We start from the raw sequence: 19709 nt of genomic DNA, 5'->3' as shown, positions 1-19709 counted from the left end.
TGAGCGGCCGCTAGACCACTAAGTACCAATATATAGAGAAACGGCACTGGAAATCGGTGATTGAAATGGCGGCTAGACCGTAAAAGTAAACAAGACAATAATATGACAGAACTGGGTCTCTTCCGTAAAGAAAAGTATCGCAAAATCCAACTAAGCCCACACTACATTATATTCATCAAAGTATCTCCTCTGGTGATGTCTTCATCCGTGCTTGTCATCCCCAACATGGGTTTCTCCTGTGCTTCATCAGGAGATATATTTGGGATAAGGAAAGGAAGGACCAATATTCTGCCCTTATTTTATCCTTATTTTATGCTTCACTATGAATTTCTCTTGTTTCTTTATCTTTTCGTTCAGGTTTCAACATTCAATATAAGAGACTTTTCCGGATTCCCCCATGAAGGATGAATAAAAACAGAGACAAGATGTCGGAGAAAATATTAAATCTCACGTTGGAGATCATCTTCCATCTTACTGGACAGGTGAGAGGCTCTGATGTCATCACATTACATCATTATCTATGGGAATAACAGAGGATATGGCCGGGGAGGTGAGAGGTTCTGATGTCATCACATTACATCATTATCTATGGGGATAACAGAGGATATGACCGGGGAGGTGAGAGGCTCTGATGTCATCACATTACATCATTATCTATGGGAATAACAGAGGATATGACCGGGGAGGTGAGAGGTTCTGATGTCATCACATTACATCATTATCTATGGGAATAACAGAGGATATGACCGGGGAGGTGAGAGGCTCTGATGTCATCACATTACACCATTATCTATGGGAATAACAGAGGATATGACCGGGGGGGTGATGGACTCTGGAAATGTCTGTAGTGATATTATTAATGTCTCCACACTCAGGATTACACAGTAGTGAAGACCTCTAGTGATCGCTGTCAGGTCCCTGTGTCTGAAGAACGGGGAGGAACCCTGAGCCCAATCCCGGGGCCTCCACCTCACCCCCGGATACATGAGGACATCAATGACCAGAAGATCCTAGAACTCACCAACAAGATGCTGGAGCTGCTGACTGGAGAGGTGGCACTGCTGGGAATGCTGGGACATTATACAGGACGGCCCTGGAGGATTCTGGGTGATGACGGTATCATTGTGTTGTCAGGTTCCTATAAGGTGTCAGGACGTCACCGTCTATTTCTCCATGGAGGAGTGGGAGTATCTAGAAGGACACAAGGAGCGGTACAAGGAGGTGATGATGGAGGAGCCCCAGCCCCGCACATCACCAGGTAATAGACAGGACTGAATACACCCGGCCTATAATTATCTGTATGTAATAATGATGTCCGTCCTGTCTGTGTCTCCTGCAGGTCTCTCCAGTACGAGGACGACCCCAGAGAGATGTCCCGCTCCTCCTCCTCCTCCACAGGATCCTCAGGTAGATGGAGATCTCCCCTATGAGGTGTAGACGGCTGTGACCTCCTCGTATTCAGTCTTGTTTTCTCCTCCAGTATTAGATGTTTTATACTTGTGTAATGAGAGCGGTGGAGACGGCAGGATCACAGCTGACCACAGACCTCACATGTCCGGATCTTATCTCCATTATTCCCGGTAACTTCTACAATATTTTGTTTTGCAGCTTTTGGATCCGTATAAAGATCTGCACATTATTATTGTTCCAGAGAGAAATGTGAGGGGCGATCAGCGGAGTAACGAGGAGATTCCTACAGATCACCGCCCCGGTGAGGCTCTTAGATGTATAATCACTTTTTCAGCAGAATATTGATTGATAATGATGTGATACTGTTATATGTGATGTCACAGATTGTGGATATATAATATAATATTTTCACAGGTGAGATGTGTGCCTGCTGGGCACGAGTAGAATCGTTATCTGCTCGTGCCGTTTAACCCCTTGAGCCCCCAGCCTGTTTTCACCTTAAAGACCCGGCCATTTTTTTTGCAATTTTGACCATTGTCACTTTGACAGGTTATAACTCTGGAATGCTTCAACGGATCCTGGCGATTCTGACATTGTTTTTTCGTGACATATTGTACTTCATGTCAGTGGTAAATTTAGGATGATATGTTTTGCATTTATTTGTGAAAATTTCGGAAATTTGGCGAAATGTTTGAAAATTTTCTAAAAGAACTGAGAGTCCTCAGTGGTTGATACCTTTTAATGGCTAACTGAAAAGATGGTAATAATTGCAAGCTTTCGAGACTACTCAGGTCTCTTCATCAGGCATGGTAGAAAATTTTCTAAAATTTGAAATTTTATGCTCATAAATCTGAGAGATATGTCACACAACATAGTTACTAAATAACATTTCCCACATGTCCGCTTTACACCAGCACGATTTTCGAAACAATTTTTTTTTTTCGTTTAGAAGTTAGAAGGGTTCAAAGTTCATCAGCAAGTTTTAATTTTTCCAACAAAATTTACAAAAAAAAATTTTTAGTCACCACATCACATTTGGAGTGATTTGAGAAATCTAGGTGACAGAAAATACCCAAAAGTGACCCCATTTTAAAATCTACACCCCTGATTCTGCTCAAAACCACACCCAATTAGTTTATTAACCCTTTAGGAGCTTCACAGCAACCAAAGCGGTGTAGAAGGAAAAAATGAAAAATTCCCTTTTTTTTTTTTTTTACACAAAAATGTTACTTTAGCCATAAAATTTAGCATTTTCACAAGGGTATCAGGAAAAAAATGCATCATAAATACAATTTCTCCTGAGTTCACCGATATCTCATATGTGGTGGAAATAAGTTGTTTTGGAGCACGGGAAGGCTTGGAAGGGAAGGAGCATCATTTGATTTTTTTTTTAAAGCAAAATTGTCTGGAATCATTAGCGCATGCGATGTTGCGTTTGGAGACTCCCTGAGGTGTCTAAACAATGGAGCTCCCCCACAAGTGACCCCATTTTGGAAACTAGACCCCTCATGGAATTTATCTAGATGTTTAGTGAGCACTTTGAACCCCTGGAGGCTTTACAAAAGTTTATAATGTTCAGCCATGACATTTTTTTATTTATTTTTATTTTTACCTCGAAATTGTTATTTCAAGCAGGTAGCTTTTTTTTTTTCACAAGGGTATCAGGAAAAAAATGCACCATAAAACGTGTTGTGCAATTTCTCCTGAGTACACAGATACCTCATATGTGGTGGAAAGTAAGTGTTTTGGCGCACGGCGGGGCTCAGAAGAGAAGGAGCGCCGTTTCACAGCAAAATTGGTTAGAATTATAAGCGGACGCCATGTTGCGTTTGGAGACCCCCTGAGGTGCCTAAACAATGGAACTTCCCCACATGTGACCCCATTTTGGAAACTAGACCCCTTCCATACAAAAAAATATTAGTTTGGCGAAATAAAAAATACGGACGTCGGTAAAAAAAAAAAAAAAATCGCCTACAACTGACATTAAGGCAAGTGCCACACGTGAGAGCGATGCACGAATCTCGCATCGCATCATCCAGCACAGCCGCACACTCCTGTCTGGAAGAGAGCGACCGTGCCAGATGATGCTTTGAGACCCCATATGCATCGCTCTCACGTGTGGACTGGGCTGACCCTTACAATATTCAGTAAATACTGTAGTTGACGATTACTACAGTATAATTTTACTGGCCCTAAACTAAGTTTATTTGTATTTCTTTCTTAGTTTACAGAAGAAAAAAAAAATCAGGACGCATGCACGGATGTGCTGCGAAAAGGAAGGGGGGGAGGGGACAAGGTGGGATGGAAAACAGATGGATGGAGGATGGGAGAGGGCGCAGCGGAGTATGGGAGCGCGCGGCGGCAGATGGGAAAGGGAGGGGCTAGAGGGGGCAGCAGATAGAGGGGGGGCGGTGGCGGATCTGTGGCAGTGGCAATGGCTGATGGGGAGAGCGGTGGCAGATGGAGGAGGGGTAGCAGATAGAGCAGGGCGGCAGCGGATCGGCGGCAGTGGCTGATGTGGGAGAGCGGTGGCGTATCGGCGGCAGTGGCAGCGGATCGGCGGCAGTGGCTGATGTGGGAGAGCGGCAGCGGATCGGCGGCAGTGGCTGATGTGGGAGAGCGGTAGCGGATCGGCGGCAGTGGCTGATGTGGGAGAGCGGTGGCGTATCGGCGGCAGTGGCAGCGGATCGGGGGCAGGGGCAGTGGATTTGGGGGATCAGGGGCAGGGGCTTAACAGGGATCGCTCTTCTCAGCTTCCATGGACAGAGTGAAGCTGAGGAGAGTGGTCACCAGCCTCAGATCCACGGTGATTGGAGAGATTGGTCACAAGGACGGTCTCTCCAATCAGCTGGGAGCGGGTGAAGCAGCGATTGCCGAGCTCCAGCCAATGATCAGTGTTATAGCTGCACTGATCATGGATGAATTTCAATGTTTCAGCCATTTTCAATAGTTGAAACATTACAGTGGCTGTGATAGGGTGAGCGGCATTCGTCAGCCAATCACAGCCTCTGTAGGTCCGGGGAGGAGGCACCACCCCTCCTGAGGTCAGGCAGAGGTCCCCTTCTTCCCGAATCTGCGGTTTGTGTGAACTGTTTGTTTTAATGTTTTGTTTATTGAACAGTTATAAACAAAAAGTATACAAACATCGGAAAGCATAGTCAGATCTAATATCACTATTGAACTAATTTGCTTGAGCCGCCTTCCAGTTCTGATGCCGTCTGTGGAGTGACATTCTCAAATCGATTGATAGTCTTTATATCAGACGGGAGGTGGAAGGTGAGCGAGACCGTAACTCGCCCTCTGGAATATTATAAAAACAGATTTTTCCTTTTTCTTTTTCGAAAAAACAAATAAGAAAAGCTAGGATATAGGGGGGGGTAACTGAGACTCCTGAGAGAAGCCTTATAGCACCTGAAACTCAGTTTTAGTAAGAGAGATAGGGGGTCCAAGAGATTGGAGAAAGGGGGAAGAGATGGGGGGAGGTGGAGTAGGAAGAGGGTGTTGGTCTAGGGTCCATTCATCATATGTCCATATAATCGGTGCTAAGTCATCAGCTCGTTCAGTCCTCTAATGAGGGGGAGGAGATGACTTGGGGTCCTTTATGGCGTCTTCTGCGCAACAGCTGCTAGAAAAGGGGGTTTGGACTTGTAGTCCTTCCAGGCATTCCAAACTTGCATAAAAGAGAACATATTCTGTCGTGAGAGGGCCGAGAGCTCTTCCGCGTAGTATAATTGGTCAATTTTCAGTAGTAGCTGCGAGATGGTGGGTATCTTTGTTGTGCGCCACAATTGGGCAATGAGCAGTTTACAGGCTGAGCTCACAAATGACACTAGTCTCGAGTTAGCTTTATCATTAGGCCACAGTGGGAAATTTAGTAGCAGATGCCTGGGTTCTGGGTCCCCCTGTTTGCTTGTAAGGTCAGAGATCAGTTGAGTTGCTGTCCTCCAGAATATCTGGAGGCGTGGGCATGTCCACCATACGTGGAGGTACGTTCCTTTGTCCCCCTCGCATCTCCAGCAGAGATCCGAAGAGGCGGGGTTCCATGTGCCAACCGTGGTAGGGACTATGTACCATCTCGCAACTACTTTGAAAGAATTATCTTGGACTCTCACACAACACGATGGTCCGTGTGAGGCTCCGTAAATTTGACTCGTTTGAGCATCGGTAAATGTGGTGTTCAGATCTTTTTCCCATTTCAAAATGTATGCTCTCTTTACTGCTAATTCTTTTGTAAGTAAAGTGTTGTATAAGCGAGATAGGATTTTTTTGGGGGTCCTTGTTTGCGAGCAAAAGGATTCAAATGTGGTTAGGGGTCTGGCGAGGTTGGATTGTGGCAGTAGAGGTTGGATTGTGTGTTTTATTTTCATATAATGGAGAAATGTGAGTTTAGAGAGGAGGGGGATCTTACCCATCTCCTGCCTCGAAACCAGGGAGCCGTCCTCCAAGAGATCCGTAGCCGGGATCTTTGCATTACTCAGGTGCGTGGATTTTGCGGTGTTGGCAAGGTTCAGGCTGGTGTCTAAAATATCAGAGATTAGGGTTAGTGGGGAGAGAGGAGGGGCCAGGAACTCAACGTTATGGTTCCAATTTTCCAGAAGTGTTCTAGTCAGTTCATTGGTAAAGGTTCTTTTATTTCCCTGGCAGGAGGGAGCGAGTAAGAGGGCTCGTAGGGGGGTGGGGGCCAAGTGTTCCTCTATTGTCGTCCATAACTTATTCGGAGGGCGTCTGACCCAGTCTACTGCTCTAGAGAGGACGGCGGCTTTATAGTATGTGGATATATTGGGGAGTCCCATACCCCCTTTGTCCTTTGGGAGGCTCAGTGTGTGAAAGTTAATTCTTGGTTTGTGTTTGTTGCAGATGTAGTTGGAAATTAAAGAATTGCATTTAGAAAGGAAAGATTTGGGGACTGGTATAGGTAACATTTGGAAGAGGTATATGAGTTTTGGGAGTATGATGCTTTTGATTAAATTTTTCCGGCCTATCCAAGAGATAAAGGGCGCTTTCCAAGAGGCTATTTGCGTGGTAAGTTTGGGAAGGAGAGGCTTGTAGTTTAGGTCAAAAAGGGATTTGGGGGCTTTCCCTATCTTGATGCCGAGATAGGTAATGTGGCTCTTTGGGCACCTAAATGGGAACGACTTTTGAAGAAGTTTAGTGACATTGCCCGGGATGTTTAGACTCAACGCTTCAGATTTGGAGAGATTGATTTTGAAGTTGGACCATTGGCTGTAATCTTCTAGTGTGTTCATGAAGGCAGGGAAGCCCCTTTCCGGTCTGGACATTACTACCAACAAGTCATCCGCAAAGGCGACGGACTTGTGGTGAATCCCCTGTAGGTTAATCCCCTCAATTTCCTGGTTTCGCTGGATGGAGCATATTAATGGCTCCATTACCATGACAAAGAGTAGGGGGGACAAGGGGCAGCCCTGCCTGGTTCCATTTCTGATATCGAAGGGATCAGTCAGCGTGTTATTTATTTTGATTCTGGCTGTGGGGGATGTGTACATCTGTAGTATTGCATGTATGACAGTCGGAGGAAAGTGAAAAGCTTCCAACGTGCCCCGCAAAAAGGTCCAGTCCACCCTATCGAATGCCTTCTCGGCATCCGTTCCCAAAAGCACAAGAGGCAAGTTCTGGGCCCTAGCATATTGCATTAAGTGTAGTAAGCGTAGCGCATTATCTTTCCCTTCTCTTCCTCGTACAAAGCCGGATTGCTCCGGGGATATGAGGTCAGGGAGGATTTCCGCAACCCGGTTAGCGATTAAGCTAGCGTAGATTTTTAGATCCACATTCAGAAGTGAAATGGGTCTATAGTTTCCACAACATTCCGGGTCTTTCCACTCCTTATGTATTAATGATATGTGGGCTTCCAGGGCTTGTTTGGGAATAGGATCGCCGAGAAGTAAAGCATTGCATGTTGCCAGGAGGTGATCCCCCAAGATATCAAAGAATTTTTTGTAATATATGGTTGGTAGGCCGTCCGGGCCTGGTGCTCTTCCCAGGGGGCATTTAGACAGGATGGACTGAACCTCAGCACGAGAAAACGGTTTTGTCAGGGAATCTTGTTGTGTTTTGGAGAGTGGCGGGAGGTTTAATTTGGCTAGATAGTTATGTATGCCGCATTTTCTCTTGTCTTTTTCTGTTGCTGACTCTTCTGGCCGAGATTGGTATAGGGCAGTGATGGCGAACCTATGGCACGCGTGCCACCAGGGGCACGCTGAGCCCATTCTGGTGGCACGCGTGCTGTCACCTGATTCTGCAGTTTTGATCTGCTAGTGCAGTGGCGCCGGCAGATCAAATCTGTGTTGGAGTGGAGGAGACATTTCTCCTCCATTCTGACACTCCTCCTCTCCCAGGCTGCAGGTGTGTTGCCTAGGAGACGGAGGAGCGGCGCCGGCGCCGTCTGCTGGCCGCGTGGGAACTGAGGACCCAGCAGCGCGCAGCGGGGGAGCGTGTGCAGGTAAGTTGTGTGTTGCGCTTTTTCTTTTTTTTTCTCTAACTCGTGTGCGGCTGTGCCAGGGTGGGGCAACGCACATGGCAGCGTGGGGTGGGGGAACGCACATGGCAGCGTGGGGTGGGGGGGAATGCACATGCCAGCTTGGGGTGGGGGAGGGGGAACGCACATGCCAGCTTGGGGTGGGGGGGGGAACGCACATGCCAGCATGGGGTGGGGGAGGGGGAACGCACATGCCAGCATGGGGTGGGGGAGGGGGAACGCACATGCCAGCTTGGGATGGGGGAGGGGGAACGCACATGCCAGCATGGGGTGGGGACATGCATGCCAGGATGGGGGGGGAAACATGCTTGCCAGCATGGGGGGGACATGCATGCCAGGATGGGGAACAATGCATGCCAGGATGGAGGAAACATGCATGTGAGGATGGAGGAAACATGCATGTGAGGATGGAGGAAACATGCATGTGAGGATGGAGGAAACATGCATACCAGGATGAAGGAAACATGCATTCCAGGATGGAGAAAACATACATGCCAGGATGGGGAAAACATGCATGCCAGGATGGAGGAAACATGCATGTGAGGATGGAGGAAACATACATGCCAGGATGGGGAAAACATGCATGCCAGGATGGAGGAAACATGCATGTGAGGATGGAGGAAACATGCATGCCAGGATGGAGGAAACATGCATGCCAGGATGGAGGAAACATGCATGCCAGGATGGAGGAAACATGCATGTGAGGATGGAGGAAACATGCATGCCAGGATGGAGGAAACATACATGCCAGGATGGGGAAAACATGCATGCCAGGATGGGGAAAACATGCATGCCAGGATGGAGGAAACATGCATGCCAGGATGGGGAAAACATGCATGCCAGGATGGAGGAAACATGCATGCCAGGATGGGGAAAACATGCATGCCAGGATGGGGAAAACATGCATGCCAGGATGGAGGAAACATGCATGCCAGGATGGGGAAAACATGCATGCCAGGATGGAGGAAACATGCATGCCAGGATGGAGGAAACATGCATGCCAGGATGGAGGAAACATGCATGCCAGGATGGAGGAAACATGCATGCGAGGATGGAGGAAACATGCATGCCAGGATGGAGGAAACATGCATGCCAGGATGGAGGAAACATGCATGCCAGGATGGAGGAAACATGCATGCCAGGATGGAGGAAACATGCATGCCAGGATGGAGGAAACATACATGCCAGGATGGGGAAACATGCGTGCCAGGATGGACGAAACATGCGTGCCAGGATGGACGAAACATGCGTGCTAGGATCGAGGAAACATGCGTGCCAGGATGGAGGAAACATGCGTGCCAGGATGGAGGAAACATGCATGCCAGGATGGAGGAAACATGCATGCCAGGATGGAGGAAACATGCATGCCAGGATGGAGGAAACATGCATGCCAGGCTGGAGGAAACATGCATGCCAGGCTGGAGGAAACATGCATGCCAGGCTGGAGGAAACATGCATGCCAGGCTGGAGGAAACATGCATGCCAGGATGGAGGAAACATGCATGCCAGGATGGAGGAAACATGCATGCCAGGATGGAGGAAACATACATGCCAGGATGGGGAAACATGCGTGCCAGGATGGAGGAAACATGCGTGCCAGGATGGAGGAAACATGCGTGCCAGGATGGACGAAACATGCGTGCTAGGATCGAGGAAACATGCGTGCCAGGATGGAGGAAACATGCGTGCCAGGATGGAGGAAACATGCGTGCCAGGATGGAGGAAACATGCGTGCCAGGATGGAGGAAACATGCGTGCCAGGATGGAGGAAACATGCATGCCAGGATGGAGGAAACATGCGTGCCAGGATGGAGGAAACATGCGTGCCAGGATGGAGGAAACATGCGTGCCAGGATGGAGGAAACATGCGTGCCAGGATGGAGGAAACATGCGTGCCAGGATGGAGGAAACATGCGTGCCAGGATGGAGGAAACATGCGTGCCAGGATGGAGGAAACATGCGTGCCAGGATGGAGGAAACATGCGTGCCAGGATGGAGGAAACGTGCGTGCCAGGATGGAGGAAACGTGCGTGCCAGGATGGAGGAAACGTGCGTGCCAGGATGGAGGAAACGTGCGTGCTAGGATCGAGGAAACGTGCCTGCCAGGATGGAGGAAACATGCGTGCCAGGATGGAGGAAACATGCCTGTCAGGATGGAGGAAACATGCCTGTCAGGATGGAGGAAACATGCCTGTCAGGATGGAGGAAACATGCCTGTCAGGATGGAGGAAACATGCCTGTCAGGATGGAGGAAACATGCCTGTCAGGATGGAGGAAACATGCCTGTCAGGATGGAGGAAACATGCCTGTCAGGATGGAGGAAACATGCCTGTCAGGATGGAGGAAACATGCCTGTCAGGATGGAGGAAACATGCATGCCAGGATGGAGGAAACATGCATGCCAGGATGGAGGAAACATGCATGCCTTGATGGGGAAACATGCATGGCAGGATGGAGGAAACATGCGTGCTAGGATGGAGGAAACATACGTGCCAGGATGGAGGAAACATGCATGCCAGGATGGAGGAAACATGCCTGTCAGGATGGAGGAAACATGCCTGTCAGGATGGAGGAAACATGCCTGTCAGGATGGAGGAAACATGCCTGTCAGGATGGAGGAAACATGCCTGTCAGGATGGAGGAAACATGCCTGTCAGGATGGAGGAAACATGCATGGGAGGATGGAGGAAAAATGCCACGATAGGGTACATTTACCAGGAAGGGGTACATTTACCTGGATGAGGGTAAATTAACCAGGATTGGGAACATTTACCAGGATGGAGGACATTTACCAGGAATGGGGTACATGCCATGATGGGGGAACATTTACAAGGATGGGCAAAATGTCAGGATGGGGTACATTTACCAGCATGGGGGAACATGCCAGAATGGGTAACATTTACCAGGATGGAGGACATTTACCAGGATGGGGCCGTGATAGGGACAAATATACCAGAATGTAGGAAATATATATCAGGATGGGGGACATGTTTACCAGGAAGTGGCCGAGGAAGGGGACAGAACTACACAATGATGGGGAGGGGAGCCACTCGTACGTCTTTATGGGATTTCAAGATGTTCAGACTTTGAAATGTAGATGTGGATTACAGGGTGACATCTGATTGCATTCCATGCTAAAATCTCTGTCTAATATGCTGCAATTTTTTCCAGAAAGATCAATCCAACTGCTGTGTCTGGAAAGGGCAGGGGGCTCAGCTTCAAAGTGTGGTAAGCATGAGCGTGATGCCCCTGCTGAAGAGAAGAGAAGACTGCAAAGGTAAGGTTACAATTAATTATTTACATAATAGGATTGGTTGGCACTTCGGAAAAAAAAATGGGTTTAGGGCTACAGTTTGGGCACTCGGCCTGTAAAAGGTTCGCCATGACTGGTATAGGGTCTTATAAAATTGTAGAAATTCGTTTGAGATTTGGGAATAGTCCTGGGTGCGCTGGCCCTGTGGTGTTTTAAGTGTGTGTATAAACATGCGAGCCTGTCTTGTTTTTATTAGTGACATCATGAGTTTGGAGGCTTTGTCCCCATGTAAAAATATGCGGTTTTTCCAGCTCAAGTGTAATTTGGCTGACTGTTTATTGAGTATGTCTCTCAGTGCCACACGCTTGGCAGTCAATAGTTCTAAAGTCTGTTGGGACAGAGATTTTTTGTGTTGGGTTTCCAAAGTAGCTATATCTTCATATAGGCTTTGCAGATTTAGTTTCCTTTGTTTATTAAGGTGTGAGGAAATGGAGATCAGTTCTCCCCTTATGACCGCTTTATGTGCTTCCCATAAAATTGGTGCATTGATGTCCTGTGTCTTATTCTCCGCAAAGTAATTGCGGAGACGATCAGAAATACGTTTCTTTTTGTCTTCTGAGGAGAGGACTGACTCATTTAACCTCCATGTGCGGTGGATCAGATATGGCCTCTGCAATGTGAAACTTGCCATGACATAAGCGTGATCAGAGTGTGGCGAAGATTGGATTGTTGTGTCAGTGACGTTAGGTAATAGATACCTAGGTAAAAAAATGTAATCTAGCCTGTGGTATGATTTATGGGGATGGGAGAAGAAGGTGAAATCTTTGGTTGTCGGGTGTTGTAATCGCCAGATATCAACCAGGGAAAGAGAGAGGAGAGAAGTTTTGATCCGGGAGAGGTCCCTGAGTGAAATGTGGCTCTTTTTTGAGGTTGAGTCTAATTTTGGCTCCAAGGCTACGTTAAAGTCTCCACATAGTATTGGAGTGCCTTCCGAAAAAGTCCGGAATTTTTTGAGTGTGGACAGTAGCCACCGAACCTGTTTGACATTTGGAGCATATATATTTCCCATAGTTACCATTGAGCCAGCCAGTAGGCCTTTAATAAATATAAACCGGCCATCAGGATCAATGACTTCATGTTGGGGTAAAAAGGGTATGTCTTTGGCGAGTGCTATCGACACTCCTTTAGTGCGTTTATTTGGGGAGGGGGCATGAAACCACGTGTTGTAGTGTGCTTTTTCAAAGCTTGGAATTTTGCCTTTGCAGAAGTGTGTTTCCTGCAAAAAGAGTATGTCAATATGTTTCTTATGAAGGCTAGACAGAGTCTGTGCCCTTGGTATGGGGGAGTTCAGCCCATGCGCATTAAAACTTATCACATTAAATACCTTATGATATGTCGGCATAGTGGCAATTGCGGGTGGATGTCTCTTTTTCCGGTGGGATGAATGGACCAGACCCACGACCAGACTGGGAAAAGAAAGAGCATATGGGATGGAGGGTAGAGAAAGGGTCAGATAGGGAACAGGGTGTTAAATTCAACAATAACAACATTTTCAACATCGGAATAGGAATGGGTATGCATTGAGAGGGAGCAGAAAGTGCAGTACCCCTATAGTGACTTCATGCTTTTAGCATGCATAAGCAATGACGGGCAATGGTAGGCCTGAGCCTAGGCCCTCTCAGGGGGCTCGCTTTCTGAGTTCATCTGGAGCTTCTTTGCCGCGTTGCGTCTGGACCTGTGGGTCTTCGGAATGATGCTGTGCCAAGGTGACGGTTCTGGAAGTTGCTAAAGCGTAGACGTCGACCTGTGGATTTCCAATTCGGGATATTTCTCCAGAGTGATCCCCAGGTCTTCACAGATTCGCCTAATTTCCGCTGATGTTTTGCCTTGGTAGTGTTTCCCTTTTGCTGTTATTGCAATGCCAAATGGGTATAGCCAGCGATATGGGAATTGGCGTTGGCGTAGCTCTTCTGTAAAAGGTTTTAGTATTCGCCTCTTGGTCAGAGTGGTGGCTGCAAGGTCTTGAAATATGCGGATTTCGGAGTCTTCATACCTTATGGTGCTAGCTTCTCTTGCTTTTTTAAGAATGAGCTCCTTAATTCGGTAGTCCATGAAGCGGCAGATGACATCTCTTGGTGGTTCCCCCTGTCTGGGTCGGGGTCTCAATGATCTGTGGGCTCTGACCAGCTCTATCAGGTCGGAGAAGATGCTTTGAAGAGCCGGAACCAGGGCTTCGTTTGCTACCCATTCTGGGAGGCCTTTTAATCTGAGGTTGTTCCGCCTCTCTCTATTTTCATGATCCTCCAAAATAGCATGCATTTGATTGACACTGTCTTCTTGTTGGTGGAGACAAGAGATGATGGCATTGGAGGTAGTGGTGATAGTGGCCTGGGAAGCTTCTAGGGTTTCCACTCTGTGGCCTATCTGGCCAATATCCTGTTTGATGTTAGAAAGTTCTTTCACTACCGGTTCTAAGGCTTTGTTGAGAATCCGTTTGATAAAGGACCTGGAGATTGGGAGGCTCTTGCTGGAATCCATGTCCTCTGCATCACTTGCGTCATCTTCCATTTCTTGTGTGGCATTAGTAGATGAGTTTTGAAGACTGTCAGCCCCCGCCTCTGCTGGCAAGAGGTGTTTTTTGAGAAACTTATCGATGTCTGCCTGAGTCGTGGTCACAGCTGGTTTGGGCAAAGCGCTGGCCATTTTATTGCCAAATTTGACTATGTCGAAGTCAGGTCTTATGGTATTATGCTATAATGAGTAGAGTGGGGGTCTGGTCCCTCTGCTCCCTCTGAGCAGTGTGGAGTTCACCGCTTTACATGCCCCTGGGGGGGGGGGTCGGATGGACTGTGCCTTTTATATGGAGTGAAGGTCTGCGTGGACGTTCTCTGTGCCCACTCCTCTGTGTGTTCCTGTCGGCAGCCTCAGGGTCCAAGAAGATATGTAACACAGGATCTTGGAATATTGCTAAAGTACCCTTCTTGCAACCCTACGTGTGAGGATCTCATCCCTGGCCGGGCCCCAGGTAGTGGAGAGAGGCGTGGGTTGCCCCCTGCGATGTTATGGACGCAGTCCTTAGGCTATGAGGGGGGGGGCCTCTTTGCTTGGGGCTCCCTCAGGCACTCCTGTCTGGTACCTGAGTGCGGCCTCTCAGCGGGTGCGGGCCTGGCAGCCCCCCGACTCCTGGATTAGCGTGCGTTGTTCAGCTGTGGGAGGGGGGGAAGGGGGTCGCCGTCCCGGTGGATGGGGGCCGCGGCGGGGTATGCCCTGGATTCTCCTGGGTCTCGCGGGGTGGACGCAGGGAAGTGGGAGGGTGCCCGGGGGCTTTCACTTACCACCCGAACTCCTCTCCGGTCCCGGTTGGGTCTCCCAGATCGCCACCCACAGCCGTCGCGAGACTTCCGGCCGGATCTCAGGATCTCCCGGCAGCCGCCCGAAGGCCCGACGCGTCCCGCAGCCTCCTCTGCTCCGGCTCAGTCTGACTTGTGGCCGGGTAAGTGACGGCGACCTCTCTTCTTCTTGTCGGCCGTCTAACTTGTGCCCTGCGTCCGTGGGTCAGCCGCACTAGCTTCTGGCCTGCAGAATCAGGGGGGGGTTAGGTCTCCAAGATGGCGGCAGTCCCTCTCCTCTCCTCCCTGGTCGCCGGGCTCGCTGATTCGTGAGGCCGAGCCTGGGGGGGCACGGATCTGCTCAATCCCGGTCGTCACTATCTGGGTCCCTTGCCGATGTCCGGATCACTCCAGCACGGGTGCTCCACGCCTCTAGAGGTCCCGTTGCTCGGGCCCTGCGGCCTACTGAGTGCTTCCCGGCCTCAGTCTCGAGGAGCCTCCCGGGGGTCCCAGAACCAGCACTGCTGGCAAATACAGGGTCGCCTTCATTCCGCAAGATCTCCATGACTTAGATGAAGGGTCCTGGCCTGAGTAGTGATGGCAGGGGAGCAGGATGGTGTCAGATGGTCCGGAGCTCCCTCATGTACGTCTGTCTCCGACCGCGGCCATTTTGGACTCCGGTTTGTGTGAACTGATCGCACTCACTGGAGCTCCGGGACCGCGACTTCGCCATGACGTACTGGGTACATCAGGGGTCTTTAAGTACAGCTGTGCAGCTGCCAAAGAAAGGGAGTTGAGTGGCCCGTCCAGTATCAGAAGTTGTCAGATGTCTTTTGGATAGGACAAGCCGGTATTTGTTTAGGAGAGCTTTCAGTAACATTAGCACCTACCCCTCGAACACCACGCCCATTCACCCTTCCCCCATGAACTTGGGCTTCCACACTCATGTTTGATGTTCCCTTTCTCTCTTTTAGGCCACTTTCACACATCAGTATTTTGCATCAGTGTGTCATCAGTATTTGGATGCCAAAACCAGGAATATCTCCAAAACACAGAACAGGTGTCAGTCTTTCAATTATAGCTCTTCTCTCAAAGTTCCACTCCTGGTTTTGGCGTACAAACACTGATGAAACACTGAAGCAAAATACTGACGTGTGAAATAGGCCTTAACCAACTGTTTCACAACCCTAGGCCCACACCTGTCAGTCACAAATCACTAAATTAACAATCCGTATTTATTTGCTGAAATGGTAATATGTGGCTGGACCACAGAAGTAGAAATCACTATTTAGATGGTGAAATGTCAATTGGTGCCAGGAGCACAGAGTTATTATGAATTTTTGTTTATCTGCATTTATATACAACAGCAGCACCATCCCCAATCTGCAGCAGTCCCAAAATGACAGACGCCGCATGTTCACTTCTAATATGCAGAGGGACATGTGACTTAGGCAGGCAATGACACAAGGTCCTTATGTCTGAATGTTTTGGATGATTTCTGCTCCCTGATTGGCTGCTGGAACATCCATACATTAGGTTTAGGGAAAAAAAAACTGTTTGCCGCTCCTCTGACCTCTTCCCACCCCTCCCCTCATCAAACACCTCCCCCCGATCGTCAGACAGCACCAATATCCTAGCCAAAGTCCTAATAACGCAAAAGTAAAGAATTAGTGCAACCGCCAACAGTTACAGAACAAAGCCCAACATTGCTGATTTTTGAGAAAAGTGCTTGGGCTTCCAAACATGAATTTGAATGGGCAAAGCTCGTGCCGAATCTGAAATTGGTGAACCTTTCTCGAACAGGTTTCCTCATCTCTATGTAACGGTCTTCAACACAGAAGTGGAAAACTACAATAGAAAAGCCTGGCATTGTAACAGCGAGTCCTACTGGGCCTTGCTGTGAGATTGGGATCTGTTTGGCAGTCAAATATTTTTAGTCAGTTAATCATTTTTTTTTTTTTATATATAAAATTCTTCTTTGTAATGTCATAAAATATCAATATAATTACTGAGGTTATATTATTAAAAGATAATATTATTAGTTTTATTTTTTGCAGATAATTGTACCAGGAGCTCAGAGGGACATCTGCTATCTTCACACTTTAATGTTGATGATTGTAGTATCATTCAGTATGCAGATGAAGAGATTTCCAATATTGAAGATATACTCTCAGTCTCTCATATCCAAAATGTATCATCTTATCCTTTCAAGCAGATCCTAATTCCTGATTCATCACAGACTGTAAAGCAAAATAGTAATTACAGACTGGGTGTTGAACAGCAAACAACTCCTACAGCGGAGAAGCCATTTTCATGTTCAGAATGTGGGAAATGTTTTACTTTGAAACAAAGCCTTGTTAGACATCTGAGAATTCACACAGGAGAGAAGCCATTTTCATGTTCAGAATGTGGGAAATGTTTTTCCCAGAAACAGCAGCTTGTTACTCATCAGAGAATTCACACAGGGGAGCAGCCATTTTCATGTTCAGAATGTGGGAAATCTTATACTCAGAAACAAGCTCTTAATAGACATCGTTGGAGAATTCACACAAAGAAGCAACTTTCATGTTCACAATGTGGGAAAGGTTTGGAACAGAAACATGATCTTACAACACATCAAAAGATTCACACAGGAGCGAACCATTTTCATGTTCAGAATGTGAAAAATGTTTTAACATGAAACATGTTCTTATTAGACATCAAAGAATTCACACAGGGGAGAAGCCATTTCCAGGCTTAGAATGTGGTAAATGTTTTCATCAGAAACATGTTCATCAAATGATTCACACAGGGTTGAAGCCATTGTTATGTTTTCCTTAATATACTAAACAGAGTATATAGACAAGACAGAATGGAATCACAGCTGATTTCTTACAGTGAAGTAAAACATTTCCCTGCCTGTTTAGAAATATGCAGGGAAATGTTTTATTTTAGGGATATCGGCATCTGCAATCCCATACTCTTTTGTTTCCTCACCTACCCCGGAGATCAGACACTGCCATTACACAGTACAAGCAGGGGCACATACACTGGAGATCAAAATTAGGCAACAATGTAGGATCACTTGCTTTTTACAGAAATAATGTCATCTACATTGATCAAGATTTGAAGGGGTTTTTTTATGTAAGGGGTGCATCATGGCACTAGAACCGAGTTTTATAACAGATCCAAAGTATATCAACATTAAACCTTTATTTTGCCCAAACCGTGAGGATCATAATTAGAGAACCGCAATGACTGTAGCACAGAGAGAGATTATAACTAAATACTACAGGACATCACTAGTCTCTCACTCTGCTCTGGGGGGATTTTGGTCCACTCTTCTTCCAGTCCCTTCCACAGTTCTTTGACTGTTGTGGTTTCTTGGCCATAAATTTGTCACCAACGATATTCTAGAGGTTCTCTATTGGGTTTAGATCAGGATTCTGGGCTGTGGCCTTATAATTGTTTTTAGGAACTGCTTTCCCTGTTTTGCTGTTTGATGGGGGCATTGTTCTGCATACAAATTGCTGCTGATTAAGTTGTGTACTCAAGTAAGGAACCAGGTGTTGTTGAAGAAGGTTCTGATCCACACTTGCATTCACTCTTCTATGCAGCTGTATGAGACTTCCAACTCCTGCTGCAGAAAACATTCCCCAAACCATGACCCTTCCTCCACCACCTTTCACTGACTTCTTAACACACATTGGGTTCAGTTTTTCCCCAGTTTGTCAACGAACATAATGTTTCCCATCAGACCCAAATAAATTAAACTTGCTTTCATCACTAAAACGAACTGTGGACACTTCTCCTCTGTCCACACAACATGCTCCTCACCAAAGGTGGGTCTAGCTTTGTGATGCTTTCTGCCAATAAGATGTTTGGTCACTGCAGCGTGGGCTTTCAGTCCAAATTCTCTTAAACGTCATGACACTGTATGATGAAACAGATTCTTACCCTGTTCAGTGCTGACCTGGCGAGCCATTCCAGCTACAGTGTAGAAACGATTACCCATAGAGATTCACCACATTATCCTGTCCTCTTGCATTTGTCTTTCTAGGGCGACCAGCCTTCTTGGGGGACTTGAGAGAGTTTGTGATGTTGTAAAAATGCAATATTCTCGAAATCACAAACTTGGAACGACCAACATCTCTTGCTATGGCTGATTGGGTCACTCCTTTGGACTTCCTCTGGACAACCTGCTACTGGAGAGTTTCAGTCACTTTGGAACGGCGCACCATTTTTGTAAAGTCAGTGCAAAATGGAAAGTCAGGAGCCAGTTACATAGAGTTTGTCAAATAATTAAGAAAATTATCACCAATAACTTGCAGGAATCTGACAGTGTTCTCTATTTTGACCCGTGTCTTTTTCATTTATCTCATTTACCTTTTTATTATTTGCTTTACAAGAAATTCAATTTATGAAATAAACGGAAAATACTACAAGTTTCCTCATGTTAGGATATAATCACATAAAACGACACAATGACCACAACATTTAGGAAATTGTGTGTTCTCTAATTTTGATCTTCTCAGCACAGGAATAATTTTTTGAAAAACTTCCAATTGTAGAACTTATTTTTATTCCAAGATCTATTGATTAATGTGTATTTTGTTTGTATGGCAACCCCTTTAAGATTTATCATTCATGATAATTGTGTTATGTAATAAATCATTTCTCACTCATTGATTATGCAATGGAAATGGATATGCTTTCCACTGATCTGTAAATGATGAATAAACAGTTATTTGTACACAATAAGACTATGTGCGCACGTTGCGTACTGTGCCTGCAGAAATTTCTGCAGCGATTTGAACAGCACACGTGCGCTTCAAATGGCTGCAGAAACAGTGAGCACAAAAGCCGATTTCATGCGCTCTGCATATAGCCACTCCCAGCCCCTCCCATAGACAGAGCGGGGGCTACATGCAGAGCGCACGAAAGAAGTGAGATGTCACTTCTTAGAATGCATGCTTCGGGCAGCAGCCGAAGCGCTGCACTCTAATACGCCACGTGCGCACGTCTCCTGCACTATCGTCATAGACTGTGCAGGGGACGCAGGACGCATGCAGTTACGCTGCAGTGCAGATCGCAGCATAACTGCATGAAAATACGCAACGTGCGCACATAGCCTTATAGTTACATGTAAATTCTTGACTGCCTTCAATGTGAGATGACTTATGGTGATCTTATAATAAATTGCTTTTATAATTATCTGCTTGTCTTCCCTCCGGGATGCAACACA

The 19709-nt window shown here is 47.0% G+C and overlaps 1 protein-coding gene across 1 annotated transcript in view; it reads left to right on the top strand.

Annotated features, from left to right (window-relative positions):
• Positions 1-19151, top strand: part of LOC142257173 (uncharacterized) — a 117642-nt gene extending 98491 nt beyond the window's left edge. The window contains exons 8-12 of the mRNA XM_075329297.1: positions 876-1052; positions 1135-1258; positions 1340-1407; positions 1609-1711; positions 16543-19151. Coding sequence (XP_075185412.1) covers positions 876-1052; positions 1135-1258; positions 1340-1407; positions 1609-1711; positions 16543-17165 — 1095 coding nt within the window. The 3' untranslated portion in view covers positions 17166-19151. The remainder of the gene's footprint in view (positions 1-875; positions 1053-1134; positions 1259-1339; positions 1408-1608; positions 1712-16542) is intronic.
• Positions 19152-19709: the final 558 nt, after the last annotated feature.

The sequence above is a fragment of the Anomaloglossus baeobatrachus genome, chromosome 1 (genome assembly GCF_048569485.1).
Source record: "Anomaloglossus baeobatrachus isolate aAnoBae1 chromosome 1, aAnoBae1.hap1, whole genome shotgun sequence".
NCBI lineage: Eukaryota > Metazoa > Chordata > Amphibia > Anura > Aromobatidae > Anomaloglossus > Anomaloglossus baeobatrachus.
This window is presented reverse-complemented; position numbering and strand designations above follow the sequence as displayed.